Genomic DNA, 25,853 nt, shown 5'->3' on the forward strand with positions numbered 1-25,853 from the left:
GGCACCATCCCTTTAAAGGCCTGCCTTCAAGACTGCCAGCATTAAGCAGCCAGCTCAGCTGGCAGAGGACAAGACAGACCATTCCATTCTCCCTGAATGTGCCAGCCTCCTCTGGAGGAAGCCAGCAGCCAAGGGAATGCAGGCACCAGCACTGCAGGCTCAACCTCCCCATTCAGGCTGATGTGCCAAGCAGGGTCAGACACAGCAGCAAAGGGACAAACAAGACCTTTGTGGACCAGGGGGAAAGGGGAGATGGGAAAGAAGAAACCTCAGTGATGCTGTTCTGAGGGGAAGTCTTGAAGCCCAGCTTATAAAAACTAGGAACACTCCTAAGGGGTCAGTGGGTGGCAGCAAGTCACAGCAGTACTGAGAACATCCTGCCAGGCTGCCCAGGGAGGTAGTTCTTAGGCAGTATTCTACTTCCACATAGAATAGAATAGAATAGAATAGAATAGAATAGAATAGAATAGAATAGAATAGAATAGAATAGAATAGAATAGAATAGAATAGAATAGGAAAAGACCTCAGAGATCATCCAGTCCAACCTCTCACCCGGCACCATCTGATCAACTCAACCATGGCACCAAGGGCCTCAGCCAGGCTCTTCCTAAACACCTCCAGGGATGGGGACTCCACCACCTCCCTGGGCAGCACATCCCAAGGGCCAATCTCTCTGGCTGGGAAGAACTTTCTCCTCACCTCCAGCCTAAACCTCCCCTGGCACAGCTTGAGACTGTGTCCTCTTGTTCTGCTGCTGGCTGCCTGGGAGAAGAGACCAACCCCCACCTGGCTACAACCTCCCTTCAGGTAGTTGTAGAGAGCAATGAGGTCTCCCCTGAGCCTCCTCTTCTGCAGGCTAAGCAACCCCAGCTCCCTCAGCCTCTCCTCCCAGGGCTGTGCTCCAGACCCCTCCCCAGCTTTGTTGCCCTTCTCTGGACACCTTCCAGCAGCTCAACCTCTTTCCTGACCTGAGGAGCCCAGAACTGGACACAGGACTCAAGGTGTGGCCTCAGCAGTGCTGAGCACAGGGCACAATGACCTCCCTGCTCCTGCTGGCCACACTGCTCCTGATGCAGGCCAGGATGCCCTTAGCCTTCTTGGCTGCCTGGACACACTGCTGCCTCATGTTCAGCTGCTGTCAACCAGGTCCCGCTCTGCCTGGCTGCTCTCAGCCACTCTGCCCCCAGCCTGTAGCTCTGCCTGGGGTTGCTGTGGCCAATGTTCAGAACCTGGCACTTGGATGTGTTCAATCTCCTGCCCTTGGCCTCTGCCCATCTGTGCAGCCTGGCAAGGTCCCTCTGCAGAGCTCTCCTCTCATACTCCATCAATCTTATTTCTGCCTTACAAGGAGAAATGTCTCAGAGAGAAATCTCCAGCCAGTGCTGGAGAGGGGTCAATATTGCCATCCAAACTCCTGGCTCCCCCTTGGAAGCCTTCCTTAGCAGCACCTTCTCTCTGGCCACAGCATTTCCTAATGAATTCCCTGCTGTAACACCCCTGGGAAAGGATTCACTCCTTTATTATCATTGTTGTTGTTGCTCTTGCTATTTTATCAGCCCAGAACCCTGGAGGTTGCTGAGAGGGAGCCATAACTACAAGGGGGATAGGTGTGCACATGCAACAAACAAGTGGCCATGCTGTGTCCTCAGAACCTGCAGTGTAGGGTACATGACCTCAGTTCCAGCTCCCAGTGCTTCCAGAAGAGCAGCACCATGCTCCCCCAGGAAACAGCTGAGGTAACTGCTGAGGTGGCTCCCCTCACACATCTACTAAAAGCTGATGAGGAAGAGAGGGAGAAGCCCTCAGCCACAGCCTAATGGAAGGGAGAACCAGGCCTCTGGCTTGAGAACAAACATTTCCACCAGGCAATTAAGCATCTCTCAAGTGCCATTAAGAGTCAACCCCCTGCTGCCTGCCTGAAGAGTGTGTCTACAGTCTGAGACCTCTTGACCCCACTTTCTGCAGGCAATCAGGCAAATTCGAGCCTCCACAATCTGCTAAAGCCTTCCAGAGCTCTGCTGGGGGAAGCAAAGCCATCCAGGCAATTGCAGTCACCGGCAAGCCAATTACATCTCCATTACGGCAGCAAAGCACGGAATGGATAACGGCACAGGGATGGCTTCTCCCTGTGGCTGCTCCAGAAGCTGAAGTGGGGAAGGAACATTGGCTCCAGTCCCATTTCTGTGGAGATTCCTGGCTGGGAAGCGGCAGGAGCAGGGCCAGGGGGAGAGCGGAGAGGAGCCATCGTCCGTCACCCGGCGGAACTAGGTGCTGACTCCCAGCGATGGGAGGAGGCAGCCTTGCCCTCCCAGCTAACGTGCTCAGGACAGCCCAGACAACTGATCGAAGCTGGGAGCTGGGGTTGCTCAGCCTGCAGAAGAGGAGGCTCAGGGGAGACCTTCTTGCTCTCTGCAACTCCCTGAAGGGAGGCTGGAGCCAGGTGGGGGTTGGTCTCTTCTCCCAGGCACCCAGCACCAGAACAAGAGGACACAGTCTCAAGCTGTGCCAGGGGAGGTTCAGGCTGGAGGGGAGGAGAAAGTTCTTCCCAGCCAGAGAGATTGGCCCTTGGGATGTGCTGCCCAGGGAGGTGGTGGAGTCCCCATCCCTGGAGGTGTTTAGGAAGAGCCTGGCTGAGGCCCTTGGTGCCATGGTTGAGTTGATCAGATGGTGCTGGGGAAGAGGTTGGACTGGATGATCTCTGAGGGCTTTTCCTATTCTATTCTATTCTATTCTATTCTATTCTATTCTATTCTATTCTATTCTATTCTATTCTATTCTATTCTATATATCCTGGCCTGTATTAGGAATAGTGTGGCCAGCAGGAGCAGGGAGGTCATTGTGCCCTGTACTCTGCATTGGTTAGGCCACACCTTGAGTCCTGTGTCCAGTTCTGGGCCCCTCAGTTTAGGAAGGACATTGAGACACTTGAACGTGTCCAGAGAAGGGCAACAAGGCTGGGGAGAGGCCTTGAGCACAGCCCTGTGAGGAGAGGCTGAGGGAGCTGGGATTGTTTAGCCTGGAGAAGAGAAGGATCAGAGGCGACCTCATTGCCCTCTACAACTACCTGAAGGGAGGTTGTAGCCAGGTGGGGGTTGGTCTCTTCTCCCAGGCAGCCAGCACCAGAACAAGAGGACACAGTCTCAAGCTGTGCCAGGGGAGGTTTAGCCTCGAGGTGAGGAAAAAGTTCTTCACTGAGCGAGTCGTTCGTCATTGGGATGTGCTGCCCAGGGAGGTGGTGGAGTCGCCGTCCCTGGAGGTGTTCAAGGGGAGATTGGATGTGGCACTTGGTGCCATGGTTTAGTTGTGAGGTCTGTTGGGACAGGTTGGACTTGATGATCCTTGGGGTCTCTTCCAACCTTAGTTACTGTGATACTGTGATACTGTGATATTCTATCCTATCCTATCCTATCCTATCCTATCCTATCCTATCCTATCCTATCCTATTCTGTTCTAAAGTGTGGAAGTAGAATACTGCCTAAGAACTACCCCCCTGGGCAGCCTGTGCCAGTGTTCCACCACCCTCATAGTAAAGAACTTGTTCCTCACATCCAATCTGAATCTGCTCTGCTCTAGTTTGAAGCCATTGCCCCTGGTCCTGTCCCTGCAGCCCTTTGCAAACAGTCTCTCTGCAGCCTTCTTGCAGCCCCCTTCAGGTCCTGGCAGGCTGCTCTTAGGTCTCCCCAGAGCCTTCTCTTCTCCAGGCTGAACACCCCCAGCTCCCTCAGCCTGGCCTCACAGCAGAGCTGCTCCAACCCCCTGAGCATTCCCATGGCCTCCTCTGGAGCCTCTCCATCAGCTCCAGGTCCTTGCTGTGCTGAGGGCTCCAGCCCTGCCCCCAGCACTGCAGGTGAGGTCTCCCCAGAGCAGAGTAAAATGCTGAGACTCATCAGAGTGATGGGACCCTGGTTGCCCAGAGAGGTGGTAGAAGCCCCCCACCCTGGAACCATTCCAGGTCAGGCTCTGAGCAGCCTGCTCCAGTTGCAGCTGTCCCTGCTCACCCTGGGAAGGTTGAACAAGATGACCTTGAAAGGTCCCTTCCAACCCAGAGCACTCAATGATTCTCTGATTCAAGGCTCCAATGAACACAACCAGACTGAGAACTCTCCCATGGTCATAAAAGCCACAGAGCCTCAAAGCTATTGGCAAAGTCAGTCAAGGCAGGGTCCTGGGGCCAAAACCTATTTGGGTGTACAGCAGGAGTGCCTGAAGGGACCAGAGGGCAGAGACCTTACAGGCTGCACCACCCAATGGCCTCCAGAAACACAAAGCTGTCCAAGGTGTCCCACATGATGGCAGAGAGTCCAGAACTTCCCAGATTGGAAGGGGACTCTGGGCATCATTCAGTTCAAGCCCCCTGCTAATGCAGGCTCACTCAGAGCAGATGGTGCAGGGTCACACTGTGCAGCCAGGTGTGCTCATCATGATCAGTATCTACAGGGTGGCACTCAAGAGGCTGGGGCCAGGCTCTGCTCAGTGGTGCCCAGGGACAGGACAAGGGGCAGTGGGCACAAACTGGAACCCAGGAGGTTCCATCTGAACAGGAGGAGAAACTTCTTTGTTGTGAGGGTGCTGGAGGCCTGGAGCAGGCTGCCCAGAGAGGCTGTGGAGTCTCCTTGTGTGGAGAGCTTCCAACCCCCCCTGGCCATTGTGCTCCTGGGCAAACTGCTGTGGGTGCCCTGCTGGAGCAGGGGGTTGGACTGGGTGAGCTCTAGAGGCCTCTTCCAACCCCCCCCCAGCACTGGGATTCTGGGATGCTGGGTTCCAAACACTTGGCCTCACCCCCCTGGCCTTGCTCAGCTGTCCAGCCTGGCCAGCTCCCTCTGTGGAGGCCCAGAAGAGGGGAGCTGAGCAATGCTCAGCAGGAGATAAAGGGTGAGGGGCAAGAGGCTGGGGCCAGGCTCTGCTCAGTGGTGCCCAGGGACAGGGCAAGGGGCAGTGGGCACAAAGTGGAACCCAGGAGGTTCCATCTGAACAGGAGGAGAAACTTCTTTGCTGTGAGGGTGCTGGAGGCCTGGAGCAGGCTGCCCAGAGAGGCTGTGGAGTCTCCTTGTGTGGAGAGCTTCCAACCCCCCCTGGCCCTTGTGCTCCTGGGCAAGCTGCTGGGGGTGCCCTGCTGGAGCAGGGGTTGGACTGGGTGAGCTCCAGAGGTGCCTCCCAGCCCCCAGCAAGGATTCTTTCTTAAATCCTGGCAGGTGGCACATTTTCCCTCTACTAGATCACTGGTCTTTGTGGCTAGGCAAAGGAAAACCATCCTCTGAAACCCTGCCATGACCTCCTAAGTCTTTGTCAACAATTGTTCAGCTGGGTCAAGAGAAGGGCAGGGAAGCTGGGCAAGGGGCTGGAGCACAGGGCTGGGGAGGAGCACCTGAGGGAGCTGGGGCTGTTTAGACTGGAGCAGAGGAGGCTGAGAGGAGACCTCCTGGCTCTCTGCAGCTCCCTGAGAGGAGGCTGGAGTGGGGTGGAGGTCTGTTTCTTCTCCCAAGCAGCAACTGATAGGACAAGAGGAAATGGCCTTAAGTTGCACCAGAGGAGGTTTAGGTTGGACATTAGCAGAAAAGTTCTTCACTAAAAGGGTTTTTAACACTGGCAGAGGCTCCCCAGGGAGGTATCTGAATCCCCATTGCTGGAAGGGTTTCAGAGAGGCAGAGATGTGGTGTTGGGAGCCATGGTTCAGCAGCAGACTTGGCAGAGTTAGAGAGTGGTTGGACTGGATGATCTCAAAGTCTTCTCCAGCCCAAACTCTAGGACTCCAGTCCATGACTCTGTAAATCTGTGAAGTTTGACATGAAACAACTCAGCTCCTCAGGCTGCTGTTCTGCCCAGCTCACAGAGAAGCTCTCTCCCTGCACCCCTGAGTTGAGAGAGTTACCAAGTTTGGCTTTGTTAGGGAAAAAACCACAACTCATTTGGCATACAGAATACAGAATGAAGAGGTTGGGAAAGACCTCAGAGATCATCCAGTCCAACCTCTCCCCCAGCACCATCTGATCAACTCAACCCTGGCACCAAGGGCCTCAGCCAGGCTCTTCCTAAACACCTCCAGGGATGGGGACTCCACCACCTCCCTGGGCAGCACATCCCAAGGGCCAATCTCTCTGGCTGGGAAGAATTTCTTCCTAACATCCAGACCTCCCCTGGCACAGCTTGAGACTGTGTCCTCTTGTTCTGGTGCTGGCTGCCTGGGAGAAGAGACCAACCCCCACCTGGCTCCAACCTCCCTTCAGGGAGTTGCAGAGAGCAAGAAGGTCTCCCCTGAGCCTCCTCTTCTGCAGGCTAAGCAACCCCAGCTCCCTCAGCCTCTCCTCACAGGGCTGTGCCCTTGATCTTCAGTATCTACACCACAGGAACTATGCAAAGGCTCTGCAGGGAGAGAAATAATTAACTAATTCATTGGGACTCCATCAATCAGAGAAGTGGTTAGGGTGCAAAAGCCCCTGAGGATCATTGAGCCCAAGCATTAGAATAGAATAGAATAGAATAGAATAGAATAGAATAGAATAGAATAGAATAGAATAGAATAGAATAGAATAGAATAGACCAGGTTGGAAGAGACCTTCAAGATCATGGTGTCCAACCTATCATCCAACACCACCCAATCAACTAAACCATGCAACCAAGCATCCTGTCAAGCCTTGCCCTAACCCAACACTACCACATCCACCACTGAACCATGGCCCTCAGCACCCCAGCTCCAGGGCTCTTCAGCCCCTCCAGGGATGGGGACTCCACCACTGCCCTGGGCAGCCTGCCCCAGGGCTGCACGACACTTTTGCAGCAGAGACATTGTTCCTCATGTCCCACCTAAACCAGCCCTGGTGCAACTGGAGGCCGTTTCCTCTTGCCTGTCACTTGCTGCTGGAGGGAAGAGCCCAAGCCCCACCTCACTCTGACACTCAGGGAGCTGCAGAGAGCAAGGAGGTCTCCCTCAGCCTCCTCTCCAGCCTGAACACCCCCAGCTCCCTCAGCTGCTCCTCCTCAGCCCTGATCCTCAGACCCTTCCCCAGCTTTGTTGCCTTTCTCTGGACCTGCTCAGTGTCCTTCCTGCAGTGAGGGGCCCAAACTGAACCCAGGACTCAAGGTTTGGCCTCACCCTGCTGAGTGCAGGGGATGACTCCTGCCCTGCTCCTGCTGGCCCCGCTCCTGCCGCTCCAGGGCGAGATGCTGGTGGCCTTCTTGGCCACCTGGGCACACTGCTGCCTCGTCTTCAGCTGTCAACCAGCACCCCCAGGGCCTTTTGCCACTGGGTGTTTTCCAGTGACCTTTCCCAAGCCTGGCACGTCCATGGGGTTGTTGTGACCCAGCACTCAGCCTTGTTGGACCTCATCCCACTGGCCTCAGTCCATTGATCCAGACTGTTCAGGCCCCTCTGAAGAGCCTCCCTACCCTCAAGCAGGTCAACACTGCCACCCAGCTTGGGAGAAATCTCCAAGCTGACTAAAGGAGTCTTTGTTTCCCTCACCCAGATGATCACTAGAGATACTAAAGAGAGAGTACAGAGAGAAAGATATGAAAGAGCCTTGCAGATAGTTTAAGATCTTCAATATTTCCAGGGAGCACTTCCACTCTATTATTGTTTGGGAAGAGCACTGAGAGCCTAATGATTCCACAGAAACAAAGAGATGCCTGGCTCTGTGTGTCTGCATGAAAACATAAAGAAATAGCTCAGCAGAAGCCAGCAGTCAGCACTTGCAGCCCAGAGAGCCAAGCAGAGCCTGGGCTGCAGCAAGAGAAGTGTGGCCAGCAGGGCCAGGGAGGGGATTCTGCCCCTCTGCTCCACTCTGCTGAGACCACAGCTGCAGCTCCGGGGCCAGCTCTGGAGCCTCTGTGCCAGGAAGGCTCTGGAGGGGCTGGAAGGTGTCCAGAGCAGGGCCACGAGGAGGAGCAGAGGGCTGGAGCTGCTCTGCTTTGGAGACAGCCTGAGAGAGCTGGGGTTGTGCAGGCTGGAGAGGAGAAGGCTCCCAGGAGACCTCATTGTGGCCTTCCAGGATCTGCAGGGGGCTGCAAGAAATCTGGGCAGGGACTTTTGAGGGTGTCAGGGAGGGATAGGCCTGGGGGGGATGGAGCAGAACTAGAAGTGGGGAGATTGAGATTGGCTGTGAGGAAGAAGCTGTTGCCCTTGAGGGTGGTGAGAGCCTGGCACAGGCTGCCCAGGGAGGTGGTGGAAGCCTCCTGCCTGGAGGTGTTTGCAGCCAGGCTGGAGGTGGCTGTGAGCAAGCTGCTGTGGTGTGAGGTGTCCCTGCCCATGGCAGGGGGGGTTCTGTGGTTCTGCAGTTTTCCAGCCTGTGCAACAGCAGAAGGTGCAGGCTTGCCAGGGTATAAAATTCAAACCCCTCTTACCTCACCTGCTGAGCCCCCAGGCACACCACACAAGCACCACCCAGGCACAACTATGACCAAGCTCCACAGCACCGAGCTTTTTATTTAAGGGGAAAAAAGATCAGAGGCCAAGACCAGCTCAGCAGTTGTTGTGTGAGGAAAGCAGAGAGGTGTGTACTCACCACAGCTGGGGGATCATTCCACTCCTCATAGGAGATGGCAGCATAGGGGTAAATCCTGTCGTTGATGATCTGGAGGGTGGTGAGCGCGATGGCCTTCATCGAGCTGAAATAGGCCTCCCAGAACCACCTGGCCTGCACAGAGGAGAGCACACAGCCTGTGAGAGCCCCCTCCAGCAGGAGGAGGACAGCTGAGACCAGAGATGATCTGAGAGTTGGGAGCACCTCTGCTGCACCTCAGGTGCTCAGCCCGGAGAAGGCTCCAGGGGAGCCTCAGAGCTGCCTGCCAGGACCCGAAGGGATCCTCCAGGAAGGCTGCAGAGAGACTTCTCCTGTCGGGGTCTGGAGCCAGGCCAAGGGGGAATGGTTTGGAGCTGAGGTTAGACTGGAGGACTGAGCTTGGCAGGGTTAGACTGGAGCTGAGGAAGAGCTTCTTCAGGAGGAGGGTGGGGAGAGCCTGGCACAGGCTGCCCAGGGAGGCTGTGGCTGCCTCCTGCCTGCAAGTGTTCCAGGCCAGGCTGGATGAGGCTTGGAGCAACCTGGGCTGGTGGGAGGTGTCCCTGGCCCATGGCAGGGGGGGGTTGGAGCAGATGATCTCTGAGGTCCCTTCCAACCTGAGCCAGTCTGTAACTTTCTGACTGATAATCAGTTTGGGCCTGCAGGCACAGCCTGTTGGGGTGGAAGTGAATCAAGAGGGGTGGGGTGGAGCATGAAGCCTTCAAGCCCTGTGGCAGTATCTCAGCCACACCATGGGATATTTGCACAGACCTCAAAGGCTTCACCCTCCAGCCCTCAAAACACCAGGACCTGCAGCTGAGGAAAAGCAGCAGCAGCAGCAGCAGCAGCACTTTGGGAGTGGATAAAGAGAGTGAGAAGCCTTGAAGGAGTCTTTCTGCTACCTTGCACCATCCTTCTCCTCTCTGTTTGACCACAGGACAGGACACATTGCTGCTGTACTCAGTTCTCCCAAGGCAGAGGAATTTAGTGCAGATCAACAGCCAGATAAAACCCTGCAGCCTAAGAGGTGGAACTTAAGAGCCACTTCTTAACATCAGTGTGCCCAGGCTAGATTGGGCAATGCCAAGCACAGAGCCAGGCTGGGCAAGGAGTGGCTGAGAGCAGCCTGGAGGAGAAGGCCTTGGGGCTGTCAGGTGGTGACAAACTCCCCAGGAGCCAGCAGTGGTCCCTGGCAGCCCAGAGCCAGCTGTGTGCTGAGCTGCAGCCAGAGCAGGGAGAGCAGCAGCACAGGGAGGGGATTCTGCCCCTCTGCTCTGCTCAGAGCCCACCTGCAGCACTGCCCCCAGCTCTGGGGCCCCAGTACGAGAGGGACATGGAGCTGCTGGAGCAGGTCTGGAGCACCTCCCCTATGGGGACAGGCTGAGAGAGCTGGGGCTGCTCAGCCTTGGAGAAAGCTCCAGGGAGACCTTAGAGAAGCCTTCCAGTACCTGAATGGGGCTGCAGGAGGGCTGGGGAGGGACATTTACAAGGGCTTGGAGTGACAAGAAGAGGAGCAATGGCTTTGAGCTGGAAGAGGAGAGATTGAGACTGGAGAGTAGGTGAGGCTGGTGAGACACTGGCACAGGCTGCCCAGGGAGGCTGTGGCTGCCTCCTCCCTGGAGGTGTTCCAGGCCAGGTTGGATGAGGCCTTGAGCAGCCTAGGCTGGTGGGAGGTGTCCCTGGCCCATGGCAGCAGGGATGGAATTAGATGGTCTTTCAGGCTCCCTCCCACCAAAACCATTCTGTGAGTCTATGACTGTTAAAGACAGGTTGAGAACCTCACCAGCCATGGACCCCACCAAGCAAACCCCTTCCCCAGCCCTCCAGAAAAGAAGCAGTGCCTGGTGTGCCCCAGGGATCAGTACTGGGCCCCATGCTCTTTAACATCTTTATTGATGATCTGGAGGAGGGCATGGAGTCCATCAGCAGTAAATTTGCTGATGACACCAAGCTGGGGGCAGGAGTTGATCTGCTGGAGGGTAGAGAGGCTCTGCAGAGGGACCTGGACAGGCTGGGCAGATGGGCAGAGGCCAAGGGCAGGAGATTGAACACATCCAAGTGCCAGGTGCTGCACATTGGCCACAGCAACCCCAGGCAGTGCTACAGGCTGGGGGCAGAGTGGCTGAGAGCAGCCAGGCAGAGAGGGACCTGGGGGTGCTGGTCGATGGTAGGCTGAACATGAGCCTGCAGTGTGCCCAGGCAGCCAGGAGGGCCAATGGCATCCTGGCCTGCATCAGGAACAGTGTGGCCAGCAGGAGCAGGGAGGTCATTCTGCCCCTGGACACTGCACTGGTTAGGCCGCACCTTGAGTCCTGTGTCCAGTTCTGGGCCCCTCAGTTTAGGAAGGAGGTTGAGCTGCTGGAAGGTGTCCAGAGAAGGGCAACAAAGTTGGTGAGGGGTTTGGAACACAGCCCTGTGAGGAGAGGCTGAGGGAGCTGGGGTTGCTTAGCCTGGAGAAGAGGAGACTCAGGGGTGACCTTATTGCTCTCTGCAACTCCCTGAAGGGAGGTTGTAGACAGACGGATGTTGGTCTCTTCTCCCAGGCAGCCAGCACCAGAACAAGAGGACACAGTCTCAGGCTGTGCCAGGGGAGGTTCAGGCTAGATGTTAGGAAGAAGTTCTACCCAGAGAGAGTGATTGCCCATTGGAATGGGCTGCCTGGGGAGGTGGTGGAGTCCCCATCCCTGGAGGTGTTCAGCAGGAGACTTGATGGGGTGCTTGGTGCCATGGGTTAGTTGTTTAGGTGGTGTTGGATGATAGGTTGGACACGATGATCTTGAAGGTCTCTTCCAACCTGGTCTATTCTATGTATGTATTCTATGTATGTATTCTATGTAAAGTAGCTGGTTACAGCTGTTAATCCAAGCTAGTTTCCAGCACAGGCTGAAATGAAGAGCAGCCAGAGGGGGAACCCTCTCAATGCCCAGCAAGAGCTAAAGGGTGGGAGACGAAAGGCTGGGGCCAGGCTCTTGCCAGTGGTGCCCAGCAGCAGGACACAAACTACAGCCCAGGAGGTTTCTTTGCTGTGAGGGTGCTGAAGCCCTGCAGCAGGCTGCCCAGAGAGGGCATTCCAACCCCCCCTGGCTACTGTGATCCTGGGCAAGCTGCTGGGGGTTAGAAGTTTTCCCTCCTGCTAGAATCACTGCTAACAGCAGCCTGAAGTAGGGAGAGGGAATTCTTTGATGCAACCTTTTGACCTATAACTCCAGAAAGCAATTCAGGAGCTATTGATCAGGTGAAACAGCCACAGGCCTCTGCATTTCATTGTCACTAGGGGACAGCACTCCCATAATGATCTAACAATGCTAATTAATACTGAACTAGAGAATCATGGAACAGTTTGGGCTGGAAGGAGCCTTTCAGGACACCCAGTCCAACCCCCCCCCCAGCCAGCAGGGACACCTGCAACTGGAACAGGCTGCTCACAGCCCCAAACACCTGAGCTGGAGCAGTTCCAGGGATGGGGCTTCCACACTCTCTCTGGAAATCCTGGGCCAGGGTCTCACTGTAAACAAACTCTTTTTCTTCTCTCCAGCCTGCATCTCCCCTCCTTCAGTTCAAACCATCCCCCCTTGTCCTCTCACATCAGGCCCTGCCCAGCACTCTGTCCCCAGCTTTCTGCTCAGCCTCTTGAGGCACTGCAAGGCCCCCAGGAGCTCTCCCTGCAGCCTTCTCCTCCCCAGGCTGCACAACCCCAGCTCTCTCAGCCTGGCCTCACAGCAGAGGGCTTCCAGCCCTGGGAGATCCCTGTGAGAGCTCCAACTCTCCAGCTTCATAACAAGCAAGACTGAGATGGATCTGGCTGAGCTCCCCTCTGCTGAGAGCGTTGTTTGCAGCACCAGGCAGGATCAGACCTGGCTAGAGAAGGCCAGCTGGAGGGGAGGGCAGAGAGGATTTACTTTCCATACACTAACATTTATGTAATTCATTTTTGTGGCAGGGAGCTAGAGAATGTTCCCACAGTTGGTTGTGATTTTTGGGAGCTGTGTTTCTTTAGAGGCAGAACTCAAAACCTTCTGAGGGGATTGGAAGTCTCCAAACAGATGTTTCAGGGTCTTGTTACTTCCTCCCCACCTTGTTTGCTTTCCTAAAGCAGAGCTGATTAAGGTGGCTTGCTGGTGGCTGCTGCTCAGCATGCAGAGCTGCTACATGCCTTGGGAAAGCCTTCCTGGACATCCCTTCCACTGGAAAGGTATTTTCTGCTCTGCTTGGTGTGGTTGGAAAGCTTAGGGTGGAATGCAGCAAATAGCCAGGAGGGATAAAAATCCCATCAACACATTTAGGATACAGGAGAGAGAGAGAGAGAGAAACAGCAACACAAAAACCCCCAACCCCCAAGCACATTCTCCTTGTCCACATCTACAAGTCCAGAAGACAAATGGCTACAGGTCTGAGTGCAGCTTTAACACAGCAGCCCAGAACCACCCCCCATGGTGGGGGCTGGAAGGGACCTCTAGAGATCAGCCAGTCCAAGCCCCTGCTGAAGCAGAGCCACCCAGAGCAGGTGGCCCCAGACTGTGAATTGCTCATTTATTGAATCAGGGTCAAGAAGGATGAGAGCAGAGTCCTGCACCTGGGAATGAGCAGACCCCTGGAGAATGACCTGGGAGTGCTGGGGGGCAGCAAGCTCTGCATGGGACAGCAATGTGCCCTGGGGGCCAAGAAGGCCAAGGGGGTCCTGGGCTGCATTCAGAGGAGTGTGGCCAGCAGAGCCAGGGAGGTTCTCCTCCCTCTCTGCTCTGCCCTGCTGAGACCTCACCTGGAATATTGCATCCAGCTCTGGGCTCCCCAGCTCAGGAGGGACAGGGATCTGCTGGGGAGAGTCCAAGGGAGGGCTCCAAGGATGCTGAAGGGACTGCAGCACTGCCTGGGGAGGAGAGGCTGAGAGCCCTGGGGCTGTTCAGTCTGCAGAGGAGAAGGCTGAGAGGGATCTGATCAATGTCTATCAATAGCTGAGGGCTGGGGGTCAGGAGGGAGGGGACAGGGACAGGCTCTGCTCAGCTGCACCCTGGGATAGGCCAAGGGGCAATGGATATAAACTGCAGCACAGGAGGTTCCAGCTCAACATGAGGAGGAACTTCTGCCCTGTGAGGCTCCCAGAGCCCTGGAGCAGGCTGCCCAGAGAGGTTGTGGAGTCTCCTTCTCTGGAGCCTTCCCAGCCCTGTCTGGATGTGTTCCTGTGTGACCTGTGCTGGATTCTCTGCTCCTGCTCTGGCAGGAGGTTGGACCTGAGGATCTCTGGAGGTCCCTTCCAGCCCCTAGCATCCTGTGAGGATCACATCTGGGCACTAATCAATCTGCCTGAATTCCATTTCTGCAGAAGGTTTGACAGAGCCAGGACAGCATCACCCTGAAAGCCAAAGCCTGAATGGGAGCTAAAACTCTCCTCTCACCCCAAGGGAGGGACCAAGGTCACAAGCAACAATTTCTTTGCTGCAGGAGTGGTCAGGCATTGGAACAGGCTGCCCAGGGAGGGGCTGGAGTCACCATCCCTGGAGGTGCTCCAACAAACCTGTGGCCCTGGCACCTGGGGACACAGCTCAGAGGCCAGGGCGGTGCTGGGTTAGTGGCTGGAGCGGAGTGGATGCTCTTCAAGGACTTTTCCAACTAAACCAATTCTGTGCTTCCACATTCAGCACAGAGTGGCAGAATGCAGAGGAAGCAATCCTCTTCCATGGGACAGAATCCTTCTTGGTTCTTTTCCTAGCAGCCAAGAGGCAGCAGGACACAGCCCCAGGGGAGGCTGCTCACAGAAAGTCCCTTTGATTGAGGCAAGGTGTTGGTTTCCTTAGACATAAACACACATGGGGGCCTTGCATCCCTGGATAAGCTCCTGACAAGGCAGCAGAGCATCAGGTTACAAAGGCTGTTCACTGCAGGTTGAGTAGTTCCAGTGTTGGTGCTACTAATGGTGCTGTGGTGTGGAGTGCAGGGCAGAGCAGAGCCAACCCTCTCATGAGCTTGGGAGAAGGGAAGCAAGAGGCGAGAGGCAAGGAGAAGAAATGCTTTCTGTCACGCTCAGACCAAGCCCAGGAAAGCAGCTTTCCAGCCTGCTGTCCTTTTCCAGCCTGTGAGTGGGGGGGGGGGAGGGAGCTGCTCAGCAAAACAAGATTCACCCAGGAGCAGTAAAAGTTAACTGCCCATAAAGCTGCAGGGCTGCAGCCCCGGGGCAGGCGCCGAGACGCTGGCAGGCCCTGCCCCGCTGCAGGGCTTCGGTCTTGTCACGATGGCTCCAGAGGCTTTATGAGGCCTGCAGACAGAGCCAGTTGCACAAGGGCTGGAGGGACTCTGCTGAAGAGCTTTCCCTTCCTGATGGCTCTGGCTGTTCTCACCATCATGGAATGGGTTGAGTTGGGAAAGACCTCCAAGACCACCCGGGTCCAGCCGTCAACCCAACCCCACCACAGCCATCAAACCCTGGCCCCAGGGTGCCATGGGCACAGGTTTCTTGAACCCCTCCAGGCATGGGGACTCCACCACCTCCCTGGGCAGCCTCTGCCAGTCCCTGACCACTCCTGCAGCAAAGAAATTCTTCTTCATGTCCAACCTAACCCTCCCCTGGCACAATTTGAGGCCATTTCCTCTTTTCTATCACCTGATACCTGGGAGAGGAGATCAACCCCCACCTCACTGCAGCCTCCTCTCAGGGAGCTGTAGCGAGCAGTGAGGTCTCCCTCAGCCTCCTCTGCTCCAGGCTCAACACCCCCAGCTCCCTCAGCTGCTCTTCCCCAGCCCTGTGCTCCAGACCCTTCCCCAGCTTTGCTGCCCTTCTCTGGTCCTGCTCCAGCACCTCAGTGTCCTTGGAGTGAGTGTTCCAGTGCCTCACCAGCCTCATGGGGAAGAGTTTCTTCCTAATGTCTCATCTAAACCCAGCTTCTTCCAGTTGGAAGCCATCACCTCTCATCCTGTCACTCTGCACCAAGTCCCTCTCCAGCTCTCCTCTAGCCCACTTCAAATCCTGTCAGGCTGCTTTAGGGTGTCCCCAGAGCCTTCTCTTCTCCAGGCTGAATAACCCCAGCTCTCTGAGCCTGTCCTCACAGCAGAGGACTTCCAGCCCTCATGACCATTGCTCCTAAAGACACAAAGCCCAGCTCATGCTCTTTGCCTCCTGTTTCCAGGCCGTTGCAGGGCCCCTAAATGGCTCCAGTGGCTTCACCTGCGAAGGGGCAGGCACAGCTGACCTCAGAAGAACTCAGGATTGCTGGATTTCTATCACCCTTTTGCATGCTAAATGGGTCCCCCTCCACACTCCCTGTCGACCACAGCAGCCCAGAAAACACCAAACTCCCAAGGCTGTGTCTGTGAGAGCAGGGAAGCTTCAACTCCTGCACGGCCGCAGGCCGGGGGGAGGGAGGCTGGGGAGCAGGTTTCTAAACCACATTTCTTGACAAGTGATGGACAGCTCCTGAGACTGCAAGCAATAGGCTTTGGAGTCCCAGGGGGACTGCCTTCAAATCTGTCTTGTGTTGTGAGGGATGGATCAGCTTTCCCTGCTGCAGGCATCCCGCCGAGAGGGCAGGTCCCAAGCACAACACAGGAATCCGCCCGCGAGCCTTTGAGGTGGCAGCAGCCAAGGGGGGTTCAAAGACGAGGCTGGCCGCTGGGCAGCACCTCTGAGTACTGCAAGGGTTAGAGGTTAGTAAAGCAGGAGCCACTGGCCAATAAAGGAGTGTTTGGAGAGCCCACTCCACAGATAAATTGAGGATCTGTTTACACCTTTCCCAGCTCTCTGCCTTCCACCCGGCCGCTGCTCCCCACTGCGAGCCCGGCCCAGCCCGCAGCGGCACCTCCAGCCCCCCGGCAGCTGCCCCGCTCCCTCTGCCTGCCTGCCTTTGTGCCAGGGCTCCAGAAGGATGCTTGGGAACCTCCAGCACCCCTCCCCAGCCTCCAGACGGGAGCAAAGAAAGAAATAACTGAGGAGGCACAACTGCTTTCATGTGTGTCAACTGCTGCAACTGGATCCCTCTTGGCTGAGCTTTCCCATGCCTGCTCCTCCGCTGCCGGGAGAGGAGAAGCTTCCACGGCCTTGATTAGAGCAGCTAAACACAACCCCGTGCCAATCACACACATCAAAGGGCAGGCAAACCAAGCCAGGGCCCAACAAAGCCAGGTAAGGTTCCCAGCCTACTACAGCAGCCACCCAGCAGCACAGGCCTCAGCCTCAGAGCTGGAGCTCCAGGCCAAGAAGAGCTTGTGCTTCTGAGGAGAGACTTCTGCCCTGTCTCCTGGGAGGTGGGTGTTGGAGAGAAATGCATTGATGTGTGTGCTGGCAGCCCCCAGAAACACCCAACCACACCTGGGATGCAGGGCCAGCAGGGCTGGGTCTGCCATGCCCCTCTGCTCCTGGGGTACCCTGTCTGGGGGGCTGCAGCCAGAGCTGGAGCCCCCAGCATAAGGGGGACGTGGAACTGTCGGGAGTGGGACCAGAGGAGGCCACCAAGATGATCAGAGGGCTGAAGAATCTCCTCTCTGGGGACAGGCTGAGAGAGCTGGGGCTGTTCAGCCTGGAGAGGAGAAGGCTCCAGGGAGACCTTAGAGCAGCCTTCCAGTACCTGAAGGGGCTCCAGGAGAGCTGGGAAGGGACTTTGGACAAGGGCTGGGAGTGCCAGGACAAGGGACAAGGGCTCTGAGTTGGCAGATGAGGAAGAAATTCTTTAGAGTGCCAGTGGTGAGACACTGGCACAGGCTGCCCAGGGAGGCTGTGGGTGTCCCCTGCCTGGAGGTGCCCAAGGCCAGGCTGGATGAAGCTTAGAGCAGCCTGGGTTAGTGTGAGCTGTGCCTGCCCAGGGCAAGGGGCTGGAACCAGAGGATCTTTGAGGTCCTTTCCAACTCCATGCACTCTATGATTCTATATCTGTCCCTCCCCCAGACACAACTCTCAAGACAGGACAGCTTCACCACAACCATGACTGCCAGCATTGCTTGGCTGCAGTCAGATCTTCCTGACTTCCATAAGGATAACAGCTGCAGGACTGGCAGCAAGGGAGGTCTGCTGCTCCACATCCAGGGGGAAAAACTCAGCTTAAGGGCTGCTTTTGTCAGAGATTCACAGAGTGCTTTGGGCTGGAAGGGACCTTAAAGATCAGCTAGCTCCAACCCCCCCATGCCACACACAGGGGCACCTTCCACTGGAGCAGGCTGCTCGAGGCCTCGGTCAGCCTGGATCTCAGCACTGCCACTGACAGGGAGGAGGCACCCACAACCTCCTCCTGCAATGGTGAATGAGAGGAAATGGCCTGAAGCTGAACCAGGACAGGTTTGGGTTGGAGAGTAAGGAAAATGTCTGTCCTGCAGCAATGGGCAGGGGCAGCAGTGGTCAGAGGCTGCCCAGGGAGGTGGTGGAGTCCCCAACCCTGGAGGGGTTCAAGAAACCTGTGGCCATGGTGGGGTTGGGTTGATGGCTGGACTGAAGGATCTTGGAGGTCTTTTCCAACCCCCACAACTCCATGACTGTATGAGTCAGTCCCTGCTGGGTGTGTTAATGCTGGGTGGTGGTCATGCTGCAAGGGAACAGGACTGCAGTAACTCTACCTGCACTGAATAGTTGACAGCCAGCAACAGGAGTCTGCTGCTGCTGCTTCTTGGCAAGCACCTTGCAGGGGGCTTTGAGCAACCTGCTCCAGCTACAGATGTCCCTGCCAAGGGCAAGGGGCTTGGAACTAGATGAGCTTTAAGGTGGCTTCCAAGCCAAACCACTCTGTGATGGGCTGATCTGAAACAGAGGAACATTCTTTTGCAGCATGAAGGTTTGGTAAGGAAAGAGAGGTAAGCTCCCAGCTGAACATTAAAACCCCAGCACACAGCCCCCAGAAAGAGCAGCACTGATGAACATTTACAAGTGCAACCTGGGCTTGTCTTTTGCTTCACTTGAACCATTAAAATCATGAGTGAGGAGGTGTTTTCCCTTTCCCCTTGATGCATGAAGTCTTCTCCAACCAAAACAGCTCTTTGATCCTATGATACATCCCTGGAGGAGTTCTCCAGACAAGAAGACTCCACAGCCTCTCTGGGCAGCCTGCTCCAGTGCTCTGGGACCCCCCACAAGAAGGAGGAACAGGAGGCATTCTGAATGGGTCACTTCTCTGCAGCTTCCATGTGCATGGCACCAAACAGGCTCAGATCACAGAAGGTGGTAGGCTGGAAGGGACCTCTGGAGATCACCCAGTCCAATCCTCCTGGCAAAGCAGGAGCACCCAGGGCAGGTCACACAGAACACATCCAGGTGGGGCTTGGAAGTCTCCAGAGCAGGAGACTCCTCAACCTCTCTGGGCAGCCTGCTCCAAGGGCTCCAGCACCCTCACCACAGAAGTTTCTCCTTATGAGCAAGTGGAACCTCCTGGGTTCCAGCCTGTACCCTGCTGTTCCCTGTACTACCACTGGGCACCAGTGAACAGATCCTGGCACCTTCATCCTAACACCCACCCCTCAGCTATTGACAGACATTGATCAGATCCCCTCTCAGCCTTCTCTTCTCCAGACTAACCAGCCCCAGGGCTCTCAGCCTCTCTTCACAGGGGAGATGCTCAAGTCCCCCCAGTCACCCTCACAGCTGTTGGACTCTCCCCAGCAGGTCTCTGTCTCTCTTGGAGCAGAGAGCCCAAAATCAGATGCAGCCTTGCAGGTGTGGTCTCACCAGGGCAGAGCAGAGGGAAGAGAACCTCCCTAGACCTGCTGGACACACTCCTCTGAAAGTAGTGGAGGTCCTTCCAACCTGGAGCTAATCAGGGTTGCTCTGCAGCCTGCCCAAGCTGCCCACAAAGGGTGAGGGAGCTTCAGAAGAGTGCCCTCGGCTCCCTGAGCTCCTTCTCAGAGAGGCCACAAGCAGCACAAAAAGCTTTCTGCCTTCTGGGGAGCAACAGGGTAGAGCAGACAACAGGATGGGAAAATGAGACTGAGGCAGGAGAAGCATCCCCAGGGTTTGAAGAGGGACAGAGCAGGGAGCAATGAAAGGCTCCTGCAGAAGTGCCAAGGATTCTACAGCTCCCCTGGTGAGCCTGGCAGGAAGCCAGGAGAGGTTTTGTCTTCCCTTGCCTGTTTGCAGCCACAAATCTTCTCCTCTCAGGGAGGGGTGAGAGGGCTGGAAGTAAACTTCCCTGCATCTGATAAGATGGCAAACTGTCCAGGGCTGACATTTATGGGGGACCTGGAGCTCTGCTGAAGCACTCTGGGAGGATTAAGGCAGGGTGAGCCTCTCCAGGAGCCCTCCTTCAAACGCCACAAAGGGCAGGCAGATGAAAGCTCCTCCTGTTTGATTGAGGCTCAAGGAGCCCTGAGACAGAAGCTGTCCCCCTGTCACAGGAAGAACTGCAGCTGCAAGCTGAATATTGGCATGGAAAAGGGCTTGTGAAAAACAACCAAACAAAAAAACCCTCCCAAATACCTCACTGGGCTCCAAAATCTTTTGCTGCTGGAATGAAGCTCTGTGAAGCTGCCTGAAGGTGAGCCAGGCTGTGCCCAGGGGGCCTGGGTCAGCAAGTGTGGCCAGCAGGGGTAAGGCAGGGATGATCCCCCTGTACTTGGCACCAGGGAGGCCACACCTTGAAGCCTGGGCTCAGTTTTGGGCCCCTCACTCCCAAGGAGGACATTTGAGGGCTGGAGCAGCTCCAGAGAAGGACAACAGAGCTGGGGAAGGGTCCAGAGCACAGGGCTGGGGAAGAGCAGCTGGGGGGGTTAGACTGGAGTCTACCTGGGGTTGTTGGGACCCAAGATCAGGCCCCAGCACTTGGCCTTGTTAAAGCTGGCTGTGCTGAGATCTCTGGGAGCTATCCCTGTTCACTGGAGCCTCTCTGGTTCAAAGGTAGGGTCTGGAGAGCAGAGCTGGGGAGGAGCAGCTGAGGGAGGTGGGGGGTTTAGTCTGGAGTCTACCTGGGGTTGTTGGGACCCAAGATCAGGCCCCAGCACTTGGCCTTCTTAAAGCTCTGGGAGCTCTCCCTGTTCACTGGAGCCTCTCTGGTTCAAAGTCAGGGTCTGGAGAGCAGGGCTGGGGAGGAGCGGCTGAGGGAACTGGGGCAGTTTAGTCTGGAGTCTACCTGGGGTTGTTGGGACCCAAGATCAGGCCCCAGCACTTGGCCTTCTTAAAGCTGGCTGTGCTGGGATCTCTGGGAGCTATCCCTGTTCACTGGAGCCTCTCTGGTTCAAAGGTAGGGTCTGGAGAGCAGGGCTGGGGAGGAGCAGCTGAGGGAGCTAGGGGGCTTTAGTCTGGAGAAGAGGAGGCTGAGGGAGACCTCATTGCTCTCTGCAGCTCCCTGCAGGGACGTTGCAGTGAGGTGGGAGTTGGCCTCTTCTCTGTAGTAAGAAGTGATAGGACAAGAGGAAAGAGCCTCCAGCTGCACCAGGGGAAGATTAGCTTGGACAACAGAGGAAGCACCTTCACTGAGAGGGTTGCCAAACACTGGCCCAGGCTGCCCAGGCAGGTGGTGGAATCCCCAGCCCGGGAGGCGCTCCAGAGATACGGCGCCGAGGGCCAGGGCTCAGCACCAGCCTTGGCAGAGTCACAGAATGGTTGGACTGGATGACCTGAAAGGTCTCCTCCAACCACAACAGCTCCAGGACTGTAAGAAGTAAATGCCAGGCCAGAGGGAAGGCCCAGCAGCCCTCTGCTTGAACTCAGCAGCCCCTGCTGCGAGCCGTCTGCCAGCGGCAGGGCCGGCGGGGCCAGCGCAGCGCTCGTATAGCTGTCAGCGAGCTGATAAGAGCTGAGACCACTCCACAGAGCCTCTTGAAAGAGGAGCCAAAGCAGCAGATGAAATGAAAGGCAGCAGAGGCCTCAGAGAAGCCAGCCCCTCGTGGTGGCTTAACGTGGCACTAAAGCAAGGCACAGATTTACAGCTTTGGCTGCGGCTCCCTTTGACCCCAGAGCCGGAAGGGAGAGTCCCCCCGGGGCAGGGCCGAGGCACAGGGGACCTGCACAGCAGACACCACAGCAGCTCTGAGCTGGGCTAGGAACTGGCTGCAGGCTGAGCCCAGAGAGTGCTGCTGGATGCTGCCACAGCCAGCTGGCAGCCAGGCACCAGTGGTGTGCCCCAGGGATCAGTGCTGGGCCCCATCCTCTTCAATATCTTGATTGATGATCTGGAGGAGGGGATGGAGTCCAGCATCAGTAAATGTGCAGCTGACAGCAAGCTGGGGGCAGGAGTTGAGCTGCTAGAGGGTAGGAGAGCTCTGCAGAGGGACCTTGCCAGGCTGGGCAGATGGGCAGAGGCCAAGGGCAGGAGACTGAACACATCCAAGTGCCAGGTGCTGCACATTGGCCACAGCAACCCCAGGCAGTGCTACAGGCTGGGGACAGAGTGGCTGAGAGCAGCCAGGCAGAGAGGGACCTGGGGGTGCTGGTTGATGGTAGGCTGAACATGAGCCTGCAGTGTGCCCAGGCAGCCAAGAGGGCCAAGGGCATCCTGGCCTGCATCAGGAACAGTGTGGCCAGCAGGAGCAGGGAGGTCATTGTGCCCTGTGCTCAGCACTGCTCAGGCCACACCTTGAGTCCTGTGTCCAGTTCTGGGCTCCTCAGGTTAGGAAAGAGGTTGAGCTGCTGGAAGGTGTCCAGAGAAGGGCAACAAAGCTGGGGAGGGGTCTGGAGCACAGCCCTGGGAGGAGAGGCTGAGGGAGCTGGGGTTGCTTAGCCTGCAGAAGAGGATGCTCAGGGGAGACCTTCTTGCTCTCTCCAGCTCCCTGAAGGGAGGCTGTAGCCAGGTGGGGGTTGGTCTCTTCTCCCAGGCACCCAGCACCAGAAGAGGACACAGTCTCAGGCTGTGCCAGGGGAGGTTTAGGCTGGAGGTTAGGAAGAAGTTCTACACAGAGAGAGAGATTGGCCCTTGGGATGTGCTGCCCAGGGAGGTGGTGGAGTCCCCATCCCTGGAGGTGTTCAGGAGCAGACTTGATGGGGTGCTTGGTGCCATGGGTTAGTTGATCAGATGGTGCTGGGTGAGAGGTTGGACTGGATGATCTTGGAGGTCTCTTCCAACCTGGTTTATTCTAGTCTAGTCTAGTCTAAGGATACTTGTCCCACAGCCTCCCAGTCTGGATACAGAACCAGAGAGGAGTTTTGGTTGGAACAGCCTTTTAGGACCATCAGGTCCAGCCGGGGTGCTGAACGTGGTTCACCAGCGGTGAGCCATGGCCCTCAGCACCACATCCATGTGGCTTTTCAAGCCCTTCAGGGATGGGGATTCCATCACTGCCCTGGGCAGCCTGTTGCAGTCTTTGAGAACTCTTTCAGTGAAGCAGTTTCTTCAGTGCAACACTCAGCCTACCCTCCAGCCTGCCTCCCAGCCTCCACCTCCCCTGGGGCAACTCCAGGCCATTTCCTCTGTTCCTATCACTTGCTGCTTGGGAGAAGAGACCAACCTCCATCTGCCTCTCATGTCCTCCCAGGCAGCTGTAGAGAGCAGTGAGCTCTCCCCTCAGCCTCCTTCCCTCCAGACTGAACAGCCCCAGCTGCCTCAGCTGCTCCTCCCCAGCCCTGCTCTGCAGACCTTCCTCCAGCAGTGCCGCTGCCCTTCTCTGGGCCTGCTCCTGCACCATGCTCATCGCTAAACCATGGCCTTCAGCCCCCTGCCTACACAGCTCTGAGACCCCCCCAGGGATGGGGGAGCCTGGGCAGCCTGCCCCAGGGCTGGACAAGCAGTTCAGTCAAGAAATTGCTCCTCATGTCCAACCTAAACCTCCACTGACAGTACCTGAGGCTGTTTCCTCTTGGTTGCTGCCTTAGAAACAAACTGACCTCCACCTTGCTCCAAACTCCTTTCAGAGAGCTGTAGGCAGACACAAGGTCTCCCCTCAGCCTTTTTCCCTGCTGATTAACCCCCCCCCCCCCCCTCAGCTGTTCCTCCCCAGCCCTGTTCTCCAGACCCTTCCCCAGATTCCTTTGCCCTTCCCTGGGACCTGCTCCTGCACCTCAGTGTCCTCCCAAAGCTCAGCTCAGTATTTGAGGGGTGGCCTCACCAGAGCCAAACAGAGGAGGATGGATCCCTGCCCTGCTCCTGCTGGCCACACTCCTGCTGCTCCAGGCCAGGCTGCTGTTTGGCCTTCCTGGGCACACTGCTGGCTCATCTTCAGCCGGACCCTAACAGCAAAGTTTGCTCCCTGTTGGGTGGGGAGGGTTACAGTGGCACAAAGCAAGGGGCAGACAAAGCTTTCCTGTGCAAATAAACTCCTTCCCCAGAACCCAGCCAGCCAGGAGGAAAGTCCAAACAAACAGAGCAGCAACCCCCTATGCCCCCACTGCACAGCACTGCCATGTCCTGAGCCAGTGCCTGACTCCCAGGCACGTTGGTATGCAGTGAGGAAAAGCCCTGGGGAGAGGTCTGTGGAGTGAGACAGCTCTCCAACAGGGGGGAAAAGCAAGGGCAGAGGTGTAAAGACCTGCAAGGGCAGAGCAGAGGGCTGAAATGTGTGGCCAAAGAGCCCCAGGCCCCTGAAACCAAATGGTTGGACTGGAGGATTCTGGACACCTTCCACAACCTTAAACCACAGAATCCTGGAATGGTTTGGATAGGAAGGGACCTCCAAAGCCCATCCAGTCCAACCCCCTGCCCTCAGCAGGGCCATCCTCCACTAGAGCAGGCTGCTCACAGCCTTCCTGAGTGTGACCTTGAACATGCCCAGGCCTCAACCACCTCCCTGGGCCTCAACCACCTCCCTGGGCAACCTGCTGCAGGGTTCCACCACCCTCCTGGTGCAGAACCTGTTCCTAACATGCAATCTAAATCTCCTCTCATTCCAAACCACTGCCCCTGGGCCTGTCCCTGCAGGCCTTTGCACACAGACCCTCTGCAGCCTTCTTGGAGCCCCCTCCAGGTCCTGGCAGGCTGCTCCTAGGTCTGCCTGAAGCCTTCTCCTCTCCAGGCTGAACACCCCCAGCTCCACATTTCTGCATCTTCTGAACCCCTCCAGGGATGGGGATTCAACCACCTGCCTGAGGAGCCTGCTCCAGGCTTTGAGAACCCTTTGAGTGCAGAAGTTTCTTCTCAGGTCCAAGCTAAACCTCCCCTGCTGCAACCTGAGGACTTTTCCCCTGATCCTATCCCTGTTCCCAGGGAGCAGAGACTCTGCTGAGGGGGAAACTACAGCGAGTGGGGGGACCAGCAGAAACCAGCACAGCTCTGCTCTGCCTGCTTGCCTGCAGCTGCTTCCCCCTCCTTGAGGAGCACAAGGGGTCCCATTTCACTCCCACACAGGCCTGCCCCATCTCCCTTCCCTTTCCTTGCCTGGCCACATGGAGAACTTGCCTGGGACCTGGCTGCTGGAGAAATAAAAAGCACAGGGTGCAGCCACCAAGTCTGCTGGCTCTGCAGCTGAGCTGCTCAGGGACCCTTAGGTGCCCCTGGGCACCCCTGCCAGCCCTTGAGACTCCAGATGGAACTGCTTGGAAGGGTCCAGGAAGCTTGAAAGAAAAGCAGGACAACATCTAGTGGAGAGAGCAGCCAAGGCAGCACCCCAGAGGTGCCTCAGCTCCACTCAGACTGCTACCCAATGCAGCAGCTCAGCTGAGCAGAGGCTCCTCTGCATGGGCAGTATCTGGGGGTTTCTAAGCCCCTGTCACATGCTGGGATCCCCTCCTGATGGAGACAGGGAGTGCAGGGAGGACTGGATGCTTACAAGGGTGCAGACCAGGCTATGAGCACCTCCTGTGGGCAGGAAAAGCAGGAAAACTCAAGCAGGAAGTGGTGAGGGCAGGATACTGTGTGCCTTTGGAGCAGAGAGGCTCCAGTGAACAGGGATAGCTCCCAGAGGTCCCAGCACAGCCAGCTTTAAGAAGGCCAAGTGCTGGGGTCTGATCTTGGGTCCCAACAACCCAAGGTAGACTCCAGACTGAACCCCCAGCAGCTGCTCCTCCCCAGCCCTGTGCTCTGGACCCTGACTTTGAACCAGAGAGGCTCCAGTGAACAGGGATAGCTCCCAGAGGTCCCAGCACAGCCAGCTTTAAGAAGGCCAAGTGCTGGGGCCTGATCTTGGGTCCCAACAACCCCAGGTAGACTCCAGACTAAACGCCCCCAGCTGCTCCTCCCCAGCCCTGCTCTCCAGACCCTACCTTTGAACCAGAGAGGCTCCAGTGAACAGGGATAGCTCCCAGAGATCTCAGCACAGCCAGCTTTAAGAAGGCCAAGTGCTGGGGTCTGATCTTGGGTCCCAACAACCCCAGGTAGACTCCAGGCTAAACCCCCCACCTCCCTCAGCTGCTCCTCCCCAGCCCTGCTCTCCAGACCCTACCTTTGAACCAGAGAGGCTCCAGTGAACAGGGATAGCTCCCAGAGGTCCCTGCACAGACAGCTTTAAGAAGGCCAAGTGCTGGGGTCTGATCTTGGGGCCCAACAACCCCAGGTAGACTCCAGACTGAACCCCTCCAGCTGCTCCTCCCCAGCC

The 25,853-nt window shown here is 56.6% G+C and overlaps 1 protein-coding gene across 2 annotated transcripts in view; it reads right to left on the reverse strand.

Moving 5' to 3' along the window:
- Positions 1-25,853, reverse strand: part of EXT2 (exostosin glycosyltransferase 2) — a 105,913-nt gene that overhangs the window by 44,188 nt on the left and 35,872 nt on the right. For both annotated transcript variants that reach the window (XM_054161415.1, XM_054161414.1), the window contains exon 7: positions 8,499-8,630. In XM_054161415.1, the coding sequence (XP_054017390.1) occupies positions 8,499-8,630 (132 nt within the window). The remainder of the gene's footprint in view (positions 1-8,498; positions 8,631-25,853) is intronic.

Source organism: Dryobates pubescens, chromosome 5 (genome assembly GCF_014839835.1).
Source record: "Dryobates pubescens isolate bDryPub1 chromosome 5, bDryPub1.pri, whole genome shotgun sequence".
In the NCBI taxonomy this organism is placed as follows: Eukaryota; Metazoa; Chordata; class Aves; order Piciformes; family Picidae; genus Dryobates; species Dryobates pubescens.